This window comes from Xyrauchen texanus, chromosome 13 (genome assembly GCF_025860055.1).
Source record: "Xyrauchen texanus isolate HMW12.3.18 chromosome 13, RBS_HiC_50CHRs, whole genome shotgun sequence".
NCBI lineage: Eukaryota > Metazoa > Chordata > Actinopteri > Cypriniformes > Catostomidae > Xyrauchen > Xyrauchen texanus.
The window spans coordinates 34,262,236-34,286,625 of record NC_068288.1 but is presented as its reverse complement, the minus strand read 5'-3'; the positions used below and the strand labels follow the sequence as shown (position 1 = coordinate 34,286,625).

The 24,390-nt window shown below is 41.0% G+C and overlaps 1 protein-coding gene and 1 long non-coding RNA gene across 2 annotated transcripts; one reads left to right on the top strand and one right to left on the bottom strand.

The window, feature by feature from the left end:
• Window positions 1-11,689: 11,689 nt before the first annotated feature.
• On the bottom strand, window positions 11,690-12,696 carry LOC127653702 (uncharacterized). The gene is made up of 3 exons (XR_007971856.1): window positions 12,657-12,696; window positions 12,365-12,572; window positions 11,690-12,256 (listed from the first exon to the last, which is right to left on the bottom strand). It is a non-coding gene; the product is annotated as an uncharacterized LOC127653702 (long non-coding RNA).
• A 3,943-nt stretch (window positions 12,697-16,639) lies between these two features.
• Window positions 16,640-22,894, top strand: p4htmb (prolyl 4-hydroxylase, transmembrane b). The gene is made up of 9 exons (XM_052140469.1): window positions 16,640-17,872; window positions 17,995-18,076; window positions 19,122-19,312; window positions 19,500-19,596; window positions 21,443-21,605; window positions 21,778-21,963; window positions 22,206-22,296; window positions 22,430-22,553; window positions 22,671-22,894. Exons 1-9 carry the CDS (start codon window positions 17,537-17,539, stop codon window positions 22,889-22,891), a joined length of 1,491 nt encoding a protein of 496 aa, XP_051996429.1. The 5' UTR covers window positions 16,640-17,536; the 3' UTR covers window positions 22,892-22,894.
• Window positions 22,895-24,390: the final 1,496 nt, after the last annotated feature.

The window sequence follows — 24,390 nt, the reverse complement described above, 5'->3', positions numbered from 1 at the left end:
CAGACATGAGGGACATGTCCTTAAACTATCTCTCTCTCCCGCACGGTCCTCTGCAGTCGACCTTTATCCCTCCCGAATGGCTTGATTAGCCTAATACGGGACCGGGTGTGTAGGATCACGACCCGGCCCCGCCCTCCGCCCTGCCACACTTTGCAATATATTTTTTACATGCACCTAGGCTGACCAGATGACCATGACAAGGGTTGCTATTTTACTGATGGTATGTAAGAGGATGTACAGTATGTTAGGATGGGGATGCATTTGATTACCTTGACCTGTGCTGTTTGACGCTATTATCATTCATCCTCAACGGTTTTTGGCATCAAGCACATGAGTAGACCTAAACTCTTCTTAGAAAACTTTTCTCTGTAGGGGTTCAATCTCTTACTGGCTGGCAGAAGCCACCACTGGCGGATCGCGTGACCTGCCACCAACCACTGGCAGATGGGGAGACCATTGTGGCAGCTCACAAGATCTGCCAGTCCGTACTGGCAGGAAGCAGCCAGCTGATGGCCGGTCTTGTGACCAGCCACTTTGGCAAATGGCTGGAACCATTGACAACTGTCAGATTCTCACTACTTTACATTAATGTATTTCTATGGATATATTCTTATACATTAAGGCTATATATAAATTATAGTGCTGTAGTAGATGTCTAATGTCTATGATCTCAACTGGTAGGAAACAGTCGCTCGCACGTAGTATTCCTTCCATTATAACTCCCCAAAAATTATATAAATGTGTTTGTATGGATCTGCTCTCATGCATTAAAGCCGTCCTGTCTGGATTTATTTGTCATTAAAGCTGTCTACGTCATTGTAGTGGCTATCTTAATTGTTCGTAATTATAAACTTCAACTAAACTTACTTCTCTTATTATAACCACATTGTATGAATGACATAAGACAGTTTTACGCGTTGAGTTGGCTTGGAGAGAACCAACGACGGTAAAACAACCGTGTTGCTCCGCCGTCCACACTCATTTATTATTTATTTTCCTTACAGCTTCCTTTAAACTTCAAATAAGAGTTCCAGTACAACTTCAAAATAAGAGTTTCAATACAGAAGTTGCACCAATATACCAAAATAAACACAAGAATGAAAGAGTAACAAATGTTATAACATAAACAAACTTGCTACTAATAAATGGCGCTTACATTCCGGCCCCTAATTGTTAATTCTGCAACATAACAATTACATCTTTAATATTAAAGCGTCATTTCTCTCAGAATTAAGGATTCATCACTTGCACAAACAAAAACTTGTACTTAACCTTAACAGTATATTTCAATCTGCATTCAATTGAACTCAAAATGCACTTTTAGCATGTATCAACATCTTGCCTTATACAAAAGTATAGTTAAAGCACATATAACCTAAAACAAAACAAAAAATGCCTTCACTTAGTTTACTCCTCCATCTCAAGCAACACACATAATTTATGTATTGGCCTTTCCAAAATACTAGATTTAGTTTTGACAAATACACTTCTCACAAATCCCTTTGAATCAGAAAGTGTCCGTTCAACCTTTCCCATCAACCAGGAACTTCTTGGGTGCACTGTCATCAACTATAAGAACAACATCTCCTGGTTTCAGATTTCTCCTTGTTACTGTCCACTTCTGCCTCTCTTGCAACAGTGGCAAGTACTCTTTAGTCCATCGCTTCCAAAAGATGTCAGACAGGTACTGCACTTGTTTCCACCTCCTCTTGCCATACAAGTCCTCTCTGTCAAACAGTCCTGGTGGCAGCACAGGCTGGCGTTTAAGGAGAAGCAAATGATTAGGTGAGAGTGCCTCCAAATCATTTGGGTCACTTGACACTCGTGTTATAGGCCTGTCATTAACAATTGCCTCGACTTCACACATCAATGTATGAAGACGCTCGTCGTCGAGAGGCTGCTGTTTCAGAATGTGGGTGAGGATTTTTCTCACAGAACGTATTAGTCTCTCCCAGATGCCACCAAAATGTGAGCCTGTTGGCGGGTTGAACATCCAGGTAATGCCCTTTTGTATGAACATTTCTGAGATTTTTGAGTGGTTCCATCTGTGAATTGCTTCACGCATTTCTTTCTCTGCTCCCACCAGATTTGTTCCATTGTCTGATCTCACAACAGACACTTGACCTCTCCTAGCAACAAATCTCCTGAATGCGTTTATGCACGAGTCAGTTTCAAGTGTGTTGGCAACTTCGATGTGAATTGCTCTAACACTGAGACAGGGGAACAATACACCATACCTTTTTACTGTACTTCGCCCACGTTTCACTTCGAAGGGCCCAACATAGTCTATGCCCACATTAGTGAAGGGTGGCTTGTCAGGCATTAGGCGATCTTGTGGCAAATTTGCCATCCTCTGTTCTCCAGATTTTGCTGAAATTTTTTTACATGGTACACACTTCGACAATATTTTCCTAACAGCAGAGTTTGCTTGCGGGATCCAGAATCTCTCTCTCAGCCGGGATAGCATGTAATTTCTCCCACAATGTCCTGTTTCTTTGTGGATATGTCTGAGGATCAACGTGGAGACATGATGATCTTTAGGAAGTATCACAGGATGTTTAACATCTGTTGGCAGTGCAGACTGATGCAATCTTCCACCAACACGTAAAATCCTGTCTTGTACAACAGGATCAAGCTTGACAATGTGACTGCTTCCTTTGAGTTTGTCACCTCTCTGAAGAGCTTTAAGTTCATCACTAAAGCATTGATTTTGACAAAACCTGATAATCTCAACTTCTGCCATAACAAAATCTTCAGTGGTGAGCAAAGACCCCTTGACAGTTAACTTGAACTGTTGCATTCTGTGTGTAACGATTTCAGTTTTCTTCTCATGACTTAAATGATGACTTAATTGTGACGTGATAAGCTTGCGGTGTGAGCTCAGATTTTGAAGCAGTTTTTTAACCTTCATCATCCATGAAACTGCCCTTTTCAAACAATGCCACTCTGAATAATAACAAATGAGCTTGTTAAATGGATTCTCATTCATCTTGGTGGCAGTTACACATACTACTTCTTTCACTTCAGCATCCTTTTTCTGTATGTCTTTCATGTCTGGTGAAACTGGCCAGTGTTTCCTGTGCTTTGTCAAAAACTCTGGCCCACCAATCCAGTTTTGACATATTTTGAATGTTTCTGCAGTCATTCCTCATGACGCATGGTCAGCGGGATTCAACTCTGAATTAACATACATCCACTGACTTGGCTCTGTGTTGTCTCTAATGAGTGACACTCGGTTTGCAACAAATGTTTTAAATCTCAGATTTTCACTGGCGATGTACTTCAACACTGTAGTGCTATCACACCAAAACACAGATTCTTCAAGCTGCATGTGCAGCTCCTTTCTCATGAGTCGATCCATTTTTACAGCAACAGCAGCCGCTGTTAGCTCCAGCCTCGGAATTGTTGTTTGTTTCAATGGTGCCACTCTGGACTTGCCGATGATGAACGAACAGTGAACTTCTCCGTCTTTATTTGTCATACGAAGGTAGGAAACAACTCCATAACCTTTCTCACTCGCGTCTGTGAAATGATGCAACTGAGCAGATGTCACAGCTCCAAAGCCAGTCGGTTTCAGACATCTACTCACAGTAAAACCATGAAGCTTTGTTAGGTCAGAAAGCCACAACAATATCCTTTGAGCCAGTTCTGCAGGGACGTCTTCATCCCAGGTGATTTTCATGCTACACAGCTTCTGCAAGATCATCTTTGCTGGAAGAATGACAGGTGACAGAAACCCTAAAGGATCATATATCGCACTTACAAATGAGAGGATACTTCGTCTTGTCTGTGGTGTTGGTTTTGCATTTATCCTGATCTTAAATACGTCTGACTCACTACACCAGGTCACTCCTAGTACTCGCTCCTCAGGTAATGCATCATGACTAAGATCCAAGTCTTTGACCTCTTTAGCCCTTTCTGTTTCAGGAATAGAAGCAAGAACAACTCTGCTGTTACTCATCCACTTCGTTAAGTGAAATCCTCCGCTCTCACACAGTGCTGTCAAGTCCCTGACCATAGCACATGCTTGGATTTCATCTGACACTGACAACAGACAATCATCTACATAAAAATTGTTCAACACTGCTGCAACTGCAGCAGGAGCCATGTTTTCCTTAGCATCTTCAGCCGTCTTCCTCAGCGCGAAGTTTGCACAGCTGGGGGAGGATGTGGCCCCAAACAAGTGAACCACCATTATGTATTGTTGCAGAGGTTTCGTCAAGTTTCCTTCCAGCCACCAGAGGAAGCGCAGCAGGTCACTATCCTCAGATGGTACACGTACTTGATGGTATATAGCTTCTATGTCTGACATTAAAGCTACATGATTTTGCCTGAATCATGTTAAAACCCCGATTAGTGAGTTAGTTAAGCCTGGACCCTGAAGAAGCTCTCCATTTAGTGACTTGCCTTGATATGATGCTGCACAGTCAAAAACTACACGGAGCTTTCCTTTTTGGGGATGGTAAACCCCGTGATGAGGTATATACCAGACCCTCCCATTGTCAGACTGGGTCTCTTCATCTGGTACCGGGACCGCATAGCCTTTGTTCAACAGGTCAGACATGAAGCTTTGATATTCACTGTGAAACTCTTTGTTTTTGACAAGTTTTCTTTTCAGGTTTTCTGCTCTCTGCACAACTACACTGCGGTTGTTAGGCATCTTGACGTATCTGTTTTTCAGGGGAAGTCCTATGGTATGGTGACCATCAACCCTCTTTGCTGTTTCACTAACACAGTCCATAAACTTAATGTCTTCTCTTGACATTTCCTGTTTTTCCTCACTGGCCTTTTCAGGGAAATCATAATTAAACTGCTGTACCAACAGGTTCTCCACATTAGCAATAGAAATGCGATTCACTGAAACACTGGAAAAACTTTCAGATGCAGTGTTGCAACTGTCTCTCCTGAGAGGACCATTGATGACCCAACCCAGGATTGTTCGAACTGCATATGGACCATTATCCTCACTGTGAATTACTTCCCATGGTTCCATAGCCTTGTGTACATCACATCCTATTAAAAGTCCAATGTCTGCATCTATGTGTGGAAGCTGGATTCCTTGCAAATGTGGCCAGTTTTCCAAATCTTCAGGCACTGGAATGTTCTCTTTGGACACAGGAATATATTTGTGGGTGTAGCTCTCAGGTATGTCAATGTAAATGTTCTCTTTCAAACCACACACCTCTAGTCCTTTAATATGGTAGCTTGACTCCAACTTTTCCTGTCCCATCGTGCGAAGCAGGCTTTGAGTTTTCTTGCCTTCCATGTTGAGCTGTCTCATCAAGCTCTCTGTGCAGAAAGTGGCTTGACTTCCACTATCCATGAATGCATAAGTCTGAATGATATTATTGCTCTTCTTTGATTTGACACACACAGGTACAATTGAAAGCACACAACTGTCTTTTCCGGCCCCAGTAGCTCCACAAACTCCACCTGAAGTGTGTGCTATTGCACCAGTCTCTGTGTTTTCAGCAGTGTCTTTCTGCCTGCTTTCTGAAGCTACATCATCCTTTTCTTTTGAGAAGTGGAGCATACTTGGATGTTTCTTAGAACAATATTCACATGTAGCTCTTTTCTTACAGTCTTTGCTCAGATGTCCTTGTGTCAAGCATGCAAAACACAAACCCTTTCCTTTAAGAAACTCTAACCTTTCTTTGTATGGCTGATTTCTGATTTTGTGACATTCTGATAGTGTGTGTTGTTTTTCACAATATACACAAGGCTTCTGGAAGGCACTGATGTTGCAACGAAATGAGTTTCTACCATTGTCTGGTGGCCTTTCAATTTCTGTAGGTGCAACACTTGTAGCAAACGCACTCCCCTTTGGCCTTGATGATTTCGTCGCTTTCACATTTACATAATATTTTCCCTTATCTTCAACATCCTTTATGTCACCGAAAACAGGATCCACAACTATTTTAGCTTGTCTGTTTATGAACATGACTAAATCTGAAAACTCTGCTCTTGTACCATGTTTCTCTTGAATGTCAAATGCAGAAACTCTCCACATTTCTCTCATTTTGTATGGTAACTTGGAGACAATGTTTCTGAGGTTAGTGGGACTGTCCATTTCTGTAAGTTGGGTAATGTCTTGCATGGCGTTGTTACATCCAGTGAGGAACAAAGAGTAACTCTGAAGGGCCTTGCCGTGATCTGGTTTTATTTGTGGCCAGCTGAATGCTCTATTCATATAGGCAGTTGCGATTTTTAGTTCATTGCCATAGTGATAAGTTAGCAACTTCCTCGCCTCACTATAAGCTTGATACTGACTCATATGCTGGCAACTTCTGACTAAGTCCCTGGGTTCCCCTCTGGTAAACTGCTCTAGGTAATATAACCTGTCACTGTCACTATCAGCTTTGTCATGAATGGTATGATCAAAAGCTCTTATGAAAGCTTTGAACTCAAGTGGATCCCCACTGAAAAGAGGCACATCTCTCTGGGGCAAATGTGACAGTCTTTGCTGTTTGACTAACATCTCCGTGATATCATTTTGTTTCAACATTACCTCACACAGATTTACTGGACTTCTGTTAACATAAGATTGTGTGTCAGTTTCATGCTTCACTTGAAGATCATCTGCCTTTAATTGACCAAGGTGCTCATCATTTACCATAGGCTGTTGGTTATATAGCTGTGGCATTCCTGGTAAGACAGTCTCAGGATGAATACCTACATCACCTTTGCAGTTGCCATACTCACTGTTTTCCAACACTTGTATTTTTGCTGTAGAAGCAGCAATAGCTATCTCAAGCTCAAGTTGTTCCTTCTTTGCCTTTAATTTGCATTCTTCGATGTCTAACGCCTGCCTCTGTTTTAGTGATGCTGCACGTGTAGGCAGCACGTTCTGCTTGTTCTTTCTGTCGCACCGATGATATAGATGAGACTTTGGATGATCTCCTGATGTTGTTGCCTTGATGTAGCTATCCACATTTTAACATCAGTCATGAAAACGCTGAACTGTTCCATTTTTGGCTTGAACCAATACATCTGATCAGCATCATGTTCATCATCAGGTAACAGCAACAGTACATCATCATTTGAATGAGCAAACTCTTCTAGCAGTTTTGAGGATTCATTTAAATGTTCATCAACAATGTCTGGATTTTCATTATCTTTCATTACTCTTTCAATCTTGTTCCTTTTTGATGTTAACTGTGACAACTTGGATCGTCTTGCACCTATAAGCCTGCTCACTCTTTCTTCCAGACCTTTTTCTGTGTACTTTGGCGCCCTCTTGTGGCTACTCCCGCTGCAGCCGCTCTGAGCTCTTGACTTTGCATCGTGTGAATCGTCCGCCATTATGGCCGTAAACACAACTTCTAGTTCGACAAATGTTCACAAATAATGGTCTATGACATAAAGCTCACCAGGCTTTCATAATGAATGTCATCTTCTGAAGACCAAAACATTCTAATCGTATTATTCTCACAAGAAGTTGAGCAGCACCCTCATTTTGGCACATTTCTGCGGCATAACAGCATTCTTTACTTTTTCACGACTCTTGTCCTCATGTTTAATTTTGACTTCTTTCCTGCAGCTCTTTGGGCACTTATCTGCAGCTTTACTTTTGTCCAGGTCTTCTCTGTTCTTGGGAAGTCGGTGGTGGCTTGGAGAGAACCAACGACGGTAAAACAACCGTGTTGCTCCGCCGTCCACACTCATTTATTATTTATTTTCCTCACAGCTTCCTTTAAACTTCAAATAAGAGTTCCAGTTCAACTTCAAAATAAGAGTTTCAATACAGAAGTTGCACCAATATACCAAAATAAACACAAGAATGAAAGAGTAACAAATGTTATAACATAAACAAACTTGCTACTAATAAATGGCGCTTACAGTCATGATCGTGCCATATTGGTCTGGTTTTCTTCGTTGTATGGCGGGATTGTGACAGTTTCCACCACCTCTCAGGTTGTCCATGTGCTTTTGTTTTCTTCCTTCCCTCGTGTTTCCCATGGGTGCTGTTAAGCAGAGCAATCAGCATTGTCATGGCAGCACTGATTCACACTTGTGATTATTGGCAGCACCTGTGTTCAGTCTTCCCTTCCTCTTTATATTCTCTCCTTTGTTTTGTCTTTCTCATCAGTATGTTTTGTTGTGTTCAGTCTCAAGTTCCGGTTATATTGTTTGTATCCTGTCCTGTTATCCAGTCGGATTGTTCTCAGTTACTATTGTCTTGTTTTGTTCCCTTCTGTCACTCACTCGATATTGTGTCGATTGTAGTGACACAAGGGGCTTCTTTCAAGAGCCTCGGATACCACTGAACATAAAAAAGGCCAATGCCAAATAGGCAAACATAATTTGCATGTCCCGCCCCCGGACATACAGGTATAAAAGGCGGGGATTGTGCATCTGTTCAGTCAGATTCTTTCTTCGGAGCCGAGCGGTTGTGTGATCAGCGAGTTGAGACACTCACTACTGTTCCATTCACCTCTATGAGCATTGCTGTTGGATCCTATGGCGCATTACCAGTGGCTTTCTCCCTTCTCTGCATGCCAGTGCAGTCCACACCTCTGGGGGCTTCGACAGCGTTTCCTAAAAGAGTATATTTCCTCTAAAAGAGTTTACACATTGGCATCACACAACGTTGAGTTTACACAAAGACACGTCTTTTTCAAGATGCCTTTCCACCTTTGTGTAGTTCCTGGATGCGGTAGATATCTTTCCGCTTCTGACGGTCATATATGCTGCTTCACGTGTATGGGCTGCAATCACACTGAAGCAGCGTTTATGAATGGTTCATGTTCTCATCTCTGCAGACCACCCGCCCCCCTGCACGATCGTTTGATTCCGTCCGGGCTTGATGTGAGACCAGCTCACCCCACGGCCAGATCGATGTCTCCGTCAGACCCCCCGAGCTGGATGAGAATATCGCCGCTACATCGGACAGTGTGGCGGCATCTGACGCTGAGGACTTGACTGGGCTGCCACCTTCTGGTCTGTTTGCCCACTCTGAGACCGATGCGCAGATGTCCGGCATGCTTGCCTGGGCCGCCGAGAGCGTTGAGCTGGACCGGAACTTCCCATCCCCCCTTAGCCCTCACGGTTAGACAACTGGTTCCTCAGGTCAGGGCGCCGCTCACAGCCACTCCCCCCTTTGGTTCCTTTCTTCAGACGGAGGCCATCCAAAAAATCTTACCTTGGTGCCAGACTAAAACCAGCCGAGCCCCGTCAGGCTCGCCGAGGGCATCCCACTGCGGCAGCAAGAAACCAGCAGGTAGCTCCGCCTCAACCAGGGCCCACAGAAAGCGGATGTCCCCGTCTCAAGAACCTTTTCAGGGACCCAGAAGGCTGCCAAGCATTCCCGAGACGGACCACCCAGGGCACAAGATGTTTGCGCAGAAGCTGGTAGCCAGACCACTCCTTCCCCCGGTGGAGGGCCAGGAGTAGAATCCTTGGTTTCCTTATTTTCATTTGCCACACCCCCTTCGGGTTGCGGTACCCACTTTTCAATAAAAGAGCGATTTCCTCATCCCCTGGGTCACCTAGCTGGTGCCCGCAAAACACTGTTCTTATGGTGCCCCAGCATCAAACCCTTACAGGCAAAGTGGTGAATTGCCTCTCGTTTTTCAAAATAGGCACTGTGGCCCCTCTAAAACAGTTCCAGAGGCTCCTGGGGCATATGGCATCCTCAATCGCGGTCGCGCCACTAGGGTTGATGCATATGAGACTGCTTCAGCATTGGCTTCAGACTCGAGTCGAGAGATGGGCATGGCGCCACGGCACGTATTTTGTGATCTTCACCCCCCTTTGCCATCAGTTATTCAACCCCTGGACAGACCTCTGTTTTCTGCGTACAGGAGTTCCCCTGCAGCAGGTGTCCAGATGCATCGTGGTCACCACAGATGCCTCCAAAAAGGGTAGGGGAGCCGTGTGCAACGGGCACGCAACCGCCGGTTCCTGGTCGATCCCGTGGTTACGTTGGCACATCAAATGCCTAGAGTTGCTGGCTGTATTTCTTGCCCTGCGGAGGTTTCTCCTGCTGATCCGAGGGTCGCGGTTTTCTTGCACGATTGGGCTATTTTGAAAATGCATTCAAGGGAAGTCGCGGGTTGTGTTTTTTGGGCTACTTTTGTAATGTGCTGTGGCCGCAAAAATGTTTTGATGTGAACATAGAAAAAACTAAAATTGGATTTTTTTCTTTATGGGTATTGATCCCCGGAATGAATACCTGGCAAACCAAGGACCGCTGCAGTGAGTGAGGGAGTGGAAGTGCGCCTTTTTGACTGCACGTCATGTATTAAATGAGCATTACGTGAGTTACGCCGACATCTGCGAAAGCAGTGGTACTGTTGCAGCAGTCAGTGGCTGTGTCTCGTTTGGAAGGATGCATCCTCCGGAGGTGGCATTTATCGGCTGCATACATTATCGAGATGCGACACCTGGAGGACGCATACTTCCAAACGAGACACAGTGTGAAGTGTTGGTTGGTCTGCGGATGAAAAGTCAAGCAGCATTATAAAATGGAAGGTAAATGGAGTAAATACGGAAAGAAATATTGCAAAGAATGGGAGACAGAAAAAGGATTAATGGAATGGAATCGAAGTGTTCCAAATGATGATAAAAAAGCGTTCTGCAAATATTGCAGATGTGAAATCAGAGCTCACCACAGTGAACTGTTAGCTCATGCTGCAACTGAAAAGCCAAAAATTTAGCTTCTTTCTCAAATGCCAGAACTTTATTTGACACAGGCAGTTCCTTTCTAAGAACTAATGTTGCAGTAAAGGCAGCACAGTTGAAGCTGGCTGCTCATGTTGCTTGCCACTCAAGCACCTTAACTGTTGATTATTTAGGAAGCGTTGTGGAAGACATTTCCAAGGTATCAGTTTACACAGAACGAAATGCACAGCTCTAATTAATTTGGTGATAGGACCAGTAGTGTATGAAGGCCTTCTGGAGGATATAGGAACTGGACCATGCTCTCTTATTGTTGATGAGAGCACGGATGTCACGGCTAGAAAACAACTATGCATAGTCATTAGATATTACAGCAAGAAGCTCTCACAAATCTTTAGCACCTTTGCAGGAGTGATACATATAGTAGGTGATTCACTGACCATAGTAAATGCTTTGTTCAAATTCCTGGACAACAACAAATTGTCTTTACTGAATTGCATCAGCCTTGCAATGGATGGCTGGAACACAATGTGTGGGCAATGTAACTCAGTGCTACAGAAATTCAGTGACTGCAATCCTCATATCGTCTACAGTAAATAAAGTGTGTGTGTGTGTGCCATTCTCTTTTGCTCTTTGCATCAAAAGCTGTCAGTGTCCTGGCTAGAAATGTAGAGTACATTGTTTCCGAGACCTGCAGCTGGTTTTCAAATGCCACCCAGCATCACCAAAAATATTCTGAACTGTACATGTAAGAGAAAGCCCTCTGAAGATTCTGCAACTGTAAGACACTAGGTGGCTCTCTATTAGTGAGTGTGTCAACCGTATCATTTTACCGTTTGAGGCAATAGTATCCAGCTGCAGACCCGCAGCACCACCAGTTTCAGAACCCCAGTTTCAGGACCCCAGTGCCAGAACCTGAAGTGAGGGGCGGAGCTTACGTTCTAAACCGAGTAGCGCCACCTAACGTTTTGGAGAGTACTTTGCTTTTATTACAAATGAAACATCATACTTTATACTTATGTTATAATGATTCTTTAAGGTACAGTACAATAAGCATTTTAAAACATTGATCTTGTGTAATATAATTGTATATAGTTATCCGTTTCATTGTATTATGAGAGTTACTTCCTGATCATGATGGTGAAAAAAAATGCTTGAAACTTATGGGCATTTTATATAAAATATACTTTATTTCACAAGAACATGTGCAGCATGCATTTTTCTTTATGTAAAATAAAACATGTCAAAAAACTAAAAAAGAGAGAAAACTAAGCATCATTTTAAAAGAAACAATAAAAATATATACAACAAATGACCAATTCACCCCTAGGCCCATTTTATCATGACAATCCTGTATAAATTAAACTTAAAATGTATCAAATGAGGCATTCACTCTCAGGCCCATTTTGTCCTTACATTCTTGTAAAAATAACTCCATGTCATCCCTGAACACAAAATGAAATAGAAAGGGCTCTCTGGAAGCTTCTGACTGTTCCAGGAGATTGTTGCGGGCCTTTTCCTTGTGGTCTTCATTCATTCGAATGAAAAGAGGCTCTTCCACTGGACCCCTGAGCAGATGGCTGTTGGAATGGAGCCATTTCACAGCTTCTTTCATGTGCCGGATTATTGGGAGCTCCTTCATTACAGAATATTAAAGGAAAATGTGACTTTATAAATGTGACATATAAATTTATTATATGTTAAGAGATTTTATATATATATATATACACATACACACACACACCGCCTCACTGCTGCTAAGCGTAGCTTGTTCTTCACATGGAAGGGACTCTTGTAGGGTTTCTGGTTCTGGTTAATTTAAAATTAATCAGAAGAGGGTGCAAATGTAACAGTGGGCTGGAGTAAATGTCCAGTATCTACCTTTCAGAGAAAACCCCAAACTTCTCCAGAAGAATAAGAGCCCACCATCTCCGTATGTTTGGAAAGTCGCACTGGAAGACAAAAATAGAGAAATCTTGATATTTCAACTGCTACAACATCATAAAGGTCAATTACTTGAACTGGTAATTACTTACAGATGTAAAATCAAAGGGTGCTCCCAAGACAAGATGTAGAGCATACTGGAAAAATTAAGGAACATTATCTCTGTAAACGTCAAATTAAAAAAATTCTTCCTTGTTCCGTATTTAACAACTTTAAAAAATTAAAATAAAAACACCACCACACCAATCATTGGTTTAATTATATCAAAACAATGTTTTAATACAATAAAGTATGACAACATATTCAAGCTTCAATAAGACGATAAAGTTATGCACAAATTAAATATTTAGCAGATAAACGCTGAACTTAATATATGCGATAATTTTTCACCACATGATTTCAAAAACGTTAGACAACGTTACACAACTCACCATGCTCTCCGCCATGCTTGTCTCATTGTCAATAACTCCGCCCCTCACTTCAGGTTCTGGCGCTGGGATTCTGAAACTGGTGGTGCTGCGGGTCTGCAGCTGGATATGTCTCGTTTGAGGAGCTTAAGTTGCGTATCCAGTTGACAAAATATAGTGAGAGGAGCTATGCTGCGGAATTGCTGTACCAAATGTACAGCGACGATATTAACCTGATCTACTTGAAATTCCTCCAACCAATTGTGTCAGAGTTAAACAAACTTATTAAAATCTTTCAACTTGACAAACCCAGTCCTGTAAAACTTCTCACAGAACTTATTTTACCAGTCCGTTCTTAAGCGTATAAGATTGCCAAAGACATTCCAGAGCTGGCTGTACATCATGAGTTTAACCGGCTGTACATCATGAGTTTAACCGGCTGTACATCATGAGTTTAACCTTTCTGATGATAATCTTTTGCCCCTTAAAGCTGTAGATTTTGGGTTGCAGTTTCTTCTTGACTTGCATGAATCAAAGGGAATAAATTACCAAGATTAACAGCAGGGCCGTGCACAGGGGAGTGACCCGGTGGCTAGAGCCACTGCCCCTCTGCCCTCATCGACTGAGGCGCCCCTCTCGCACCCCCAGCTCAAAGCGTTGTGTTGTCACTCCGTTAAAGATCCACTGATTCCGCTAATCCGCTCCGGAGTTTCCCGCTCGCTCCGCAGCATCACTCACAGTATGTGTGTTCGCGGCGTTCTCTGGAGAGTGAGACGACAGTTTACGAAGGCCGTCACATTAACAGGTAGATTACAATCCACATTACAGACAGTAGTTGTTCCGTGGAATTAGTAATTTGGTAGTTTGTTTTTGTAATTCTGTCGGTAATGTTTTGCTCTTGGTTTTCTAGTAGTGCAAACAACTTGTACAAAACATCCACGTTCTTAGAATTAGAATGCTTGTCTAATCACATTGTACCCGATCAGATCTAATATAAACAACACCAAATTAGCTGTTGGCACACTTTGTAGACAAAAAACAATGCCTTCACAAAAAATAAGACAGAGAGAGAAAGAGCGAAGGGGCAGTTCAACATTGCAAACATGGATTCAAAGCTGCAGCAGGTAAATCATCACAGAATATATAGCAGACAGTTTGTCACACTTTAATTCTGTTATATTTCCCATTATAATCACTTGTTTTAGTTGATACTAGTAATCTATAACACATCAGGCTATTTTTATTATTTTATTAAGACCATATTAATAGTAGGCCTATAAATAGTTAAAATGGTAATATAAATGTTCTAAATGAGTTGTAAATTAGCATAGTATAGTATATAATATAGATTTATGCTGTATAATATGAAATTAAATGAGGCAGAGGCAGGCTCAAAGAGTGAGGGAGAGCCCACTGAGCATCGGCCAAATAAGACAGTTACAGTAGACTGTTAAACTGGCTGACAGTAAAGGAATATGCTAGAGTGTGATAAAAAGACTGGAGTGTGAAGAAAAGATAAGACATTCAATTATTGAATGGAAGAGTAATTGCATTACAACAACATACATTGAATTAGCACTAAGCCTAACAATTGTATTTACAATATGATTGTAAAAGGTTTGTTATTTATTCTCAATATTAAGATGAAGGACATGGTACCAAATCAAAAGTTTTTGCTGTAAATGGAACTGGTAAATGTAAAAATGTAAAACAGTAAATAATTTCTGTTATTATCAGCAACGTGGAATTGTGATGTTCTATCAAAACATCTACAATAAAGTATGTGTCTCTATGTATTAGATCATGTACTGTCTTCAATTTTAATTGTATATTTGTAACAACTGGATAATTTGTATTAACAAGCACCCACCCTCTTAGTGCCCCTTTTTTGGTTTTGGGCCACTGCCCTTCAAAATGTCTGTGCACGGCCATGAATAACAGGACACAATAAGCATGTGCAGGGACTACGTGCTGGAGTTAAGGAGATTAGGAAGAGACTTCCAGTTAACATCAAATTCCTGTCACTGAAACATGTTCTGTCCTGAAGTAAGCCAAGGCTAGATGATCTTCCCATTTTCCACCTTTTCAAGGGAGATGTAGGGAAAGCAGAGGAACAGAGTTATTCACACTCAAGAATGGAATAATATGAAGACAACAAAACGGAGGACTTCTGGGTAGAATTTGCTGCATACACAGACACTTTAGGTGATATAAACTTTGAAGATCTCTGAAATATTGCACTGTGTCTTCTTGCTTTACCATTCAGATATGCAGCAGTTAAATGTTCATTTTCCGAAATGTCAATGATGAAGAACAAGCTACGAAACAGTCTAGAGCAGAAGTCTTTGCTAATTATAATGAGGATCCGAGCTTACATGCAGAGAAGATAAACCTGCTGCCATGTATTCAAACCATCACCACAGATGCTTTCTCTCTTTACTGCTGAAATCTATTCCTCACCAGGAGGAGGGGTAAAAGTGAACACATTTTTATAAGAACACAACCCTAAGATTGTAGATAGTTGTAATTGAAAGGAGGCACCACAGTTAGGCCTCATAAAATGTACCAAGAAAATGTTGTGAAGAGTTCTAAAAAAAAGATAAGACAAAAAAGAACAAAAACAAAGGATCAAGTGTTCACGTTCATCCAGTAAGCATATTGCTAATAACCTTGGTAATAGCTAGTTTTTGTTAATTGAGTTTGCCAGTGTAGGTTAATTTCATATTGACACTTTTTGACAGAACAACAGCAAGTATGAAGAGAAGAGAAACTGCATACACATCTACAAAAAAAAAAAAGTACAATTCACATAGGCTGTAGCTACTAGTATTTATAATGTTCTTGACAGGGATTAGAAAATATCAATGAGAACATGTTCTTGTTTTTATTTTATTGTATAAGGGTTGTGTTAAAAAACAATGTGATATAAGAATTGTAGAAAGGTAAGAGAATAGTCAAAATCTCTGGCTTATAGATATCCAAATTTATGGATGGCTCAGTTGAACATATGACTGTTTTATTCATATTTATCAGATTTTAAAAGAATGTATCATGCAAAGTGCTTCAAAGTTTGTAAAATTAAGATCAGATTAATTTTCTGAAACATATATGAACAAATTGGACAAACTGAACAAATTATCAAATTATTACATAATTAATTACTACATTTAATTAGGGGCAACTACATTTTAGCCTAGCTGAAACCATCCAAATATGTTTTAAAACAATAAATACATCAAAAGCAATGGTAAACATTTATTTTAAGGCTTTTTGTGGGAATCCAGCAGTTGTCTCTTATTGGAAGGGGAAAATTGGTCTACTTTTCATTCCTTTTGGGCCGGTTTTGAGTTGCCATTGGGCTAGAAAATGGGCAAACCTGTTCGTGAGGGAGGAAGTTTAGCACAGCGGAAAAATCTCCGCTGATTCTGAGACTGCGAAATGAACGATTCTTTCATTATTCATAGCGGTTTTTCATTAGCATACATAAAAAGCACGAAGCACAGCAATTAACTTTAGTTAAAGACGTCCCGTCTGTACCTGTGTACAGGTACCGGCTCGTAAATTCGGCTCGTCTGGTCACCATTCATGCAAAACATACAACGGCTCATTCCTCTATGTAATCATTACAGTATATGACCACCAGGGGGTTGCAGTGCTGTACTCGCTTTAAGCTCAGAAACACTGCTGCTGTCAGTATTATTATTATTATTAGTGAGTAGCGGGATATGAGCGAGCGGTGCGTCTGAGATGCCATTTTTCACTTACAGATGCATAAACAGGGAAGTTGCCGGATAAATAAAAAATCATAATTCAGTAAACACTAAAAGATATTCACAACGAGGATTTTAAGGACGTCGGATTTCAAAATGGTGCTCCGGCGCAACGCAACCGGACGACGGATACTAGAAGCTACGCAGCCCCTATAATCCCTCGTCTCGAAGTAAACAAGAGAGTGAATGTTGACAACTAAGTGCTTACTAAGCCACAGAGAGTGATGCTGCCTCGATCTGGAGGAGTGTTAGTGCAGACGACACAACAACAACAAAAATCGACGCTGAAGTAGTTTAAGGAGGGGGAAATTATCGAATTTTGCTATCGGTTTGTGTAGTTAGCTTGTTAGAAAAGTAGCCTTTTAGCAACGTAGGGGCCGTTCAGACCGAACGTGTTATTGCACATAAAAACATAGACGCAGTGTAACGAATCAGAAACGCAGGTGTCTCGAGACGCGTTTTTAAAAGTTGACGCTCCTGCACGAGACGTTGGGGGGGGGACATCGAGACGCGGCGCAACGGGTAAAGACCGTCAGTCAAGCGCATGTTTACATAGAAAAAACAGCATAGGCTGACGTAAAACGTGTTCGGTGTGAACGGTCCCATAGCAAGTCAGCAACTAATTTCTTCAAAGGTGACGTCTTTGTTTTTATGCGGGATTTTCTGTCTATTAATAGCCAAACTCTGGCTGTGGCTTGCATCATAATTCTGCATTATTTTAGAAACAGGTTTGTAGCCTTTAAATAGTACGATTTATATAGATCAATAAAAGTGCTGTCAACCGAGAGTGTCAAAATGATGGAACCCCAGGAAAATATTGAGCAGAATGACACCGCATCATCACCGCAACCCAAATCTCTGCCCCGTCAGCGCGTCTCTCTGCAGAAGAGCAGCGTGTGTTCGCGCTCCTATTTCATGGTGGTTATGATTTTCTTCCACGTTTACATCATCAATGTCATCGCACTTCTACTGTTTGTTCATTATAATAACGGCTCTAACACGAGCACGTCAAACCGGGATTTCAGGAGTCGAGGTAGCAGTCATAAAATTACCGGATCACCGGATTTGCAGACTCCTGCAGACTTTGGATTCCCTCGAAATATGTATCTTCCACGCATTGAAGGAATACGGGTACAGAGAATTGCATATGTTTAGCAAAAAAAAAAATGGCTCTGTGAGTGTTGTCATATTTTTCGGTTTTCCAATCTACAGTAGGATATTTTATTTATTGACATATATATTTTTTTACTTAGGTGGGTCATGTTCAGAAAGTGTCATTGGTTCCAGGCAAAGTCCATGTGATGAAGACACTCAGTCTAAAGCCCCTACTGTTTGGTAAAGACAAGTTGCTTTTATAGAATAGTTCACCCAACAGTTTTTATTTACTCACCTGTTTGTTCCTAATTCTTTCTATCAAGGAACACAAAAGGATATATTAACTGAGTGTCCAAGGTGCTCTTTTACATACAGTGATAGTTAACACTGACTAGGATGCTGTCAAGCTCCCAAAAAAGTACAACAAATGTAGTCCATATAAAGATGGAAATTCTCTTTTCAGTTTCTCGCCCTCATGCCATCCCAGATGTGTATGACTTTCTTCTGCAGGAACAAAGATTTTTAAAAGAATATCTCACCTATATAGGTTCATACATTGCAAGTGAATGGTGACCAGAATTTTGAAGCACATAAAGGCAGCATAAATGTAATCCATAAGACTGCAGTAGTTTAGTCTTCTGAATCCAGTAGGTTTTGGATGAGAACAGACTGAAATATAATTCTTTTTCACTATAAATTTCTCCTTGGCAGTCATGATTACAAGCTCGATTACACTTCTTAGGAAAATCTAGTGCTCTGCACATGATTCAAGTAATGGGATGTGTGATTGAGCTTGAAGTCATGATCTTGCCTAATGACTTTTATGGCAAGATGTATGGTGAAAAAGGAGTTACATTTTGGTGTGTTCTCACTCAAAACCGATTAGGTCTCCTCTAAAGACATGGACTAAACCTCCGGAGTCTTATTGATTACTTTTATGCTGCCTTTATGTGGTTTTTGGAGCTTCAACATTTTTATCAACATTAGCTTGCATTGTATGGACATACAGAGCGTAGATATTTAAAAAAAATCTAGTTTGTATTCTGCAGAAGACAGAAAGTCATACACATCTGGGATGGCATGAGGGTGAGTAAATAATGGGAGAAATTATATTTTTGGGTGAACTATACCTTTAAATTAGATTAAAAGTTTAATCCTCCTTTTCATTATCGCTATCAAATAGTTTACATGTTGATCCATTAATGTAGTTTATACTGTAAAATGATCTATTAACCAATGTAAAACACCATTGTGAGTCTGTTTGTTTGTTTGTGTGTTGCTGTAGAGATCCCTGAATTTCTATCAGAGGAGGAGTGTAGTGTAGTTGTGCACCTGGCTCAGCTGAAGGGTTTGATGGAGAGTCAGGTTATGGTTCCTGAAGGTCAAGAGGAGCTTAATCAGCAACTTAACCTAAGTCCCGAAGAAATCTTTCATTTCCTTGACCTAAACCAGGATGGCCAACTGCAACCTCATGAGGTATCTATCAACAATTATCCATTAGCCCTGCTTTTTACAAAAAAGTGCATGTTTGTTCCACATGGATATTTTGGGCAAAAGTGTGTGTTTGTGGCTGTACAGGTATCAGTGTTTATATCTGGGTTTATTTTTTTAAATTATTTTTCATTTACAGTCTGTAAATTTGTTGCTATATTTTCTGGTGTAGATACTGACTCACTCTCGAGTGAGAGATGGAATCTGGTTAACTTCCGAGAACCTTAAGGAAATCTATGATGGCCTAAAAGTTGATCAGGATGGAAATGGTAAAGACCTAAGTTGGAGATCCTACGAACATTACAGCATTACTGCAGGTCTACCATAAATGGTCCAACAAAACTTAAAGGTCCATTCTTAAAAGGATCATTCTCTCACCATTTATTCATTAACACAAACAAAGATTTTTTGAAAGCTGTATTAGGTGTTTTTGTCAAGTCAATGGAGTTCAACATGGATGTAAAGGCAGCATAAAAATAATCCATATGATTTGAGTGGTTTAATCCATGTCTTCTGAAGCGGTACGATAGTTTGGGATGAGAAACAAAGAAAAAAATGCAGTCCATCCACCAAACATAGATCCTTATTCACGCTAGCACCATCTTTGATTTTTATTGGGAATGACAATGAGCTGTGATGGATAGACTGACAATCTCTTTGTCTTCAATGGCACGGATGGTATAAAGCTGTATAAAGCTCCTAGATCACGTCTGATTTTCCACAAATCATGTTGTCTGCAGTTCTTTGTATACTGAATGTTCTTGGACAGATATTTTATCAATGTTTTGTCTGCAGAATGATCCAAAAACACTTTAAATTGCAGAACAGCCCATTGAAGAGATGGTAAGTCTATCCCTCACAGCCTCATTGTTATTCCCATTAAAAAGATGGCACTACGTGAATAAGGTCACACAAGAACTTCGAGTTGTATTGTGCCTGTGTTAGTTCTCACGCGAACATGCAAACTTGTATGTTGTCAAGCGTGAGGACTTGTGAAAAAACTTCTCTCATGAACGTGCAAACTTTTTGGTGAATAAAGGTGCGTACACACTGCCAGCGACTTTATCGCTGCAGGTCGCCAGTGGCTGGCGGTGAAGTCGCTAGTGGGCGTTCCCACTACTGGTTGCCTAGTAACGTTTATAAATGACATTCACGGATGCCATTCCATTGCTGTTGACAGCGAATCTCTTTTCTTGCCACTAAAAACAAACATTTTGGAGGGAAAGGACTAAATATAAATGGAATCAGTACATAAAATGCTTTAAATCAAAGATGAATGAGAAACCAGGCGTGCTGTTTGCCATAGCGGCTGTTTATCTGCGGCGAAAATGCAAATGCCGGTCTGTCTGAGTCCATAAAATCCCCGCGATCTCAGATACACCTTTCCACGCAGTATTTTTCTTAAAAATGTCCTGGTACGTGGGAAGAGACATATCATAGAGCACTGGAACATTTCTAACAGCAAGAATTAGCCTTTCATCCATCTTTCCGTTACTGCAGGAGCTGAGAGAGAGAGAAGGATCACGTGAGCTCTCCCGTCTTCTCTCCTATTGGCTGTCGCTTCCATTAGTCGCTCCAAAGTTGAACTTTTCTCAACTTTGTCGCGTCGCTGGACACACCCACATCTAGCGCCAACGGTCGTGACAGCTTGTGTCACCGGAAGTCGCTGTGCTCGCATTGAAAATGAATGGTATTGAGTCGCTGTCGCGCGCGATGTCGCTGTCAGTGTGTACGCACCTTTAGGACTGAATTTTTGCTTTGCTTTTCACCTAAAGCTATCATATTTCCTCAGAAGACCTGGATTAAAGCACTCAAATCATATGGATTACTTTTTATGCTGCCTTTATGTCCTTTTCTGAGTTTTCAGGATGTTTGGATCCCATTGACTTACATAATATGGACAAATATGCCTCATACATCCTTAATAAAATTGTTGTGTTGCACAGAAGAAAGTCAGATGAGTGTGAGATGGCATAAGGGTGAGTAAATGATGAGAGATTTATCATTTTCGGGTGAACTAAACCTTTACAACACGTAGATCATAACCTGACAAATACTTGTTCAATTTGAGTGTATGTATGCATGTATGTCTGTTTTTTGTTTTTTTTGACACAGGTCTCTTGAGTTTAGAGGAGTTTAGGCGTCTGAGAAGTGATACCTTTCAGCATTTTCTGCTACAGCGTGGAGTGGAGAGGAGCCAGCTGGTGAGGAACAGCAGACACACCTGGCTCTACCAGGGCCAGGGAGCACATTGGGTCCTACAAGACCTCCGCAAAAGGTGTCCACCCCTCATTCCTCAATCCTATCTATATCTGTTCTTTCTCATCATTGTCCTGTAAAGTTTACTAACTTTATACAGCATTTCACAAGCTTCTCTTTCTCCATGTCTCTCTCTCTCTCTCTCGCTCTCTCTCTCTTTTGCGCTACTATTTTTATTTCTGCCTTTTAAGAGTGACACGTTTAACACGACTCCCGTACTCGCTGGTGGAGTTAAGTGAACCGCTTCAAGTAGTGCGCTATGAGCAGGGAGGCCATTACCACGCTCATCATGATAGTGGGCCAGTGTACCCTGAAACAGCCTGTGCACACACTCGCCTCGCTGCCAACACCACATCCCCATTTCAGACTTCCTGCAGGTGAATCACAGAGGTTAGGTTTCACAACTCTAATGTATATGTTAATAAATTGGAATATGTATTTAGCTTTAGGTTCACAAACACTGTAAGATAAAATGCCAAAAATGCTGTCTATTATGTCTTTATTATTCCTTTTGTAAGTGTTTTTTTTTTTTTGGTTTAAATTGTTGTTGATGTTGAATACATGTTCTTGAGCTAAGTAGGTGTACCCTAGGTTCATAGTGTTTATGTTGTCTTTGCAGGTATATCACAGTTCTGTTTTACCTTAATAATGTTGAAGAAGGAGGGGAAACAACCTTTCCAGTGGCAGATAATAGGACCTATGAAGAAGCGGTGTGTGGAAATTACTATAAATATAAATGTGTATTTTTATATGGAGGTGTGTTCTTTAGTTAAAAGCAACATCTCTGCAATTTTTTAGCACTTACAGCCAAAAATGACATGCATATTTATGTGGGTTCTTCAGTCATTGATACAGAATGATGTAGATCTGTTGGACACGAGGAAAAACTGTGATAAAGGCAACCTGAGAGTGAAGCCCACTAAGGGGACAGCGGTTTTCTGGTATAACTACCTTTCTGATGGCAGAGGTAATAAATATAATTAATCTTCTCTTTTATAGTATATTTTTGCTGTTTTATATAGTGCTACCTATATAGAAAATGTTTTTCATAAACTATAAAAACTTGATGTGCTGCCCTCTGTAGGTTGGGTGGGTGATCAGGATGAGTATTCTCTTCATGGGGGCTGTGTGGTCACACGAGGGACCAAGTGGGTCGCAAATAATTGGATCAATGTTGACCCAGACTACCAGCGGCAGGCACGCTACCAACAGTTTGTTTCACAACAACAAGAGACACAGGAGCAGGAAGAACAGATTTCAGAACTGAACTCGGACCAGCACACAGAAACACACCAAGACCTGTAAAAATACACAGCATGTTCTGTAGCACACACTCCTCTACTTGGAACAATGCACAACACATATACATACTCAATTGTGTGTCATGATCTATAGATAGTTACTCACTCTCTATCACACACACACACACACACACACACCCATGCATGCTAAGACGAATAGACACATTATCAATCGATTACCAGCAGAAAATCACGTGTACACACACACACACACACACACATGCATACCTCAGGATCACTCATATACCCCAAAGCATTTAAACACACTGACCTCATTCACAGACACATACCAATACATACACAAAATACACTGTCTGTTTTTGTCACATTCGCAAAAACAAAACAGATTATAAAAAGACATCTCTTCATATTCAGAACTGAATGAGGCCTCACCCAATCTCCAGTAGTCCCAGTGACTAAGCTGGAACGTCTACTAGGTTGGATTCAGGGATAATCAAGAATAAGCTTAAGCTTTATGTAATTGTGAACGACAATGCTACTGTTCTGATTGTAGATATTTGAAGGAATGATTATTTATTTTCTTGGAAATGCAGCCATATTTGATAACTATGTTTACATATTGAGTTTACACTCCAGTGTACCTTCTAAAAGCCACATGCACACTGCAGTTAAAGATGGTTTTAGGGTAGTGACAACCGCATACTACAACAGGATTTGCTCCCTAAAAATAAACAGAATTGAACAAATAGTTGTTAATGCAGTGACATATTAATTAGTCATTTGCAGCTACAAAGCAACTGGAAGCCATTAATTGACAGCGACTGTTGCCGCAGCATCAGAGCTAACAGTGGCAGTGCTGGCACTGGATCTCACGTGATCCGCCTCCTAATACCACTGGATAGTGTTGTCGAGTAGGAATATCTACTAACAACACACAGTATGGCGACTTGGTGACCTCTAGCAATTTATTAGTCATGTGTGAATACCAAATTGCAAGACAATAATGCATCTTTACTCAGTAACATTAGAGCTAACACCAAACATATTAAACTTTCGATATCTACATTTATTATTATTTTTTTTTTCCATTTTGTTTTTTATTGTGTGACACCAAACCAATGCATGGGGGGGGGGTTGCACCAACTCCAAAAGTGGGAGACACCTCCGCAGACGTTTAGGGTTAGGTAAGGTACACCCTATATCTTTGCTGGCGATTTGGAGCTCCTGCCCCTTTTCAGAGCTCTGTCTGCAGCTATACCCTTCTCAAAAAATGTGCAGTGTGTATGTGGCCAAAGAGTGTGAAAAATATTCAGTTGCTTTCTACTGAAGAGAATTTCGCACATTTAAAATCCCCAAACGGGTTTGAGGAAGATGACCTGCAAAAGGTGTTAAAGATATTTTCCGGGTTCAATACAATTTAAGCTCAGTCGACACTATTTGTGGCATAATGTTGATTTCCAGAAAAATGTACAATTAGTTTAGTTTGTCCCTCCTTTTCTTCTACAAATTAATAAAAAATAAATAAAAAAAACAATCTTGGTT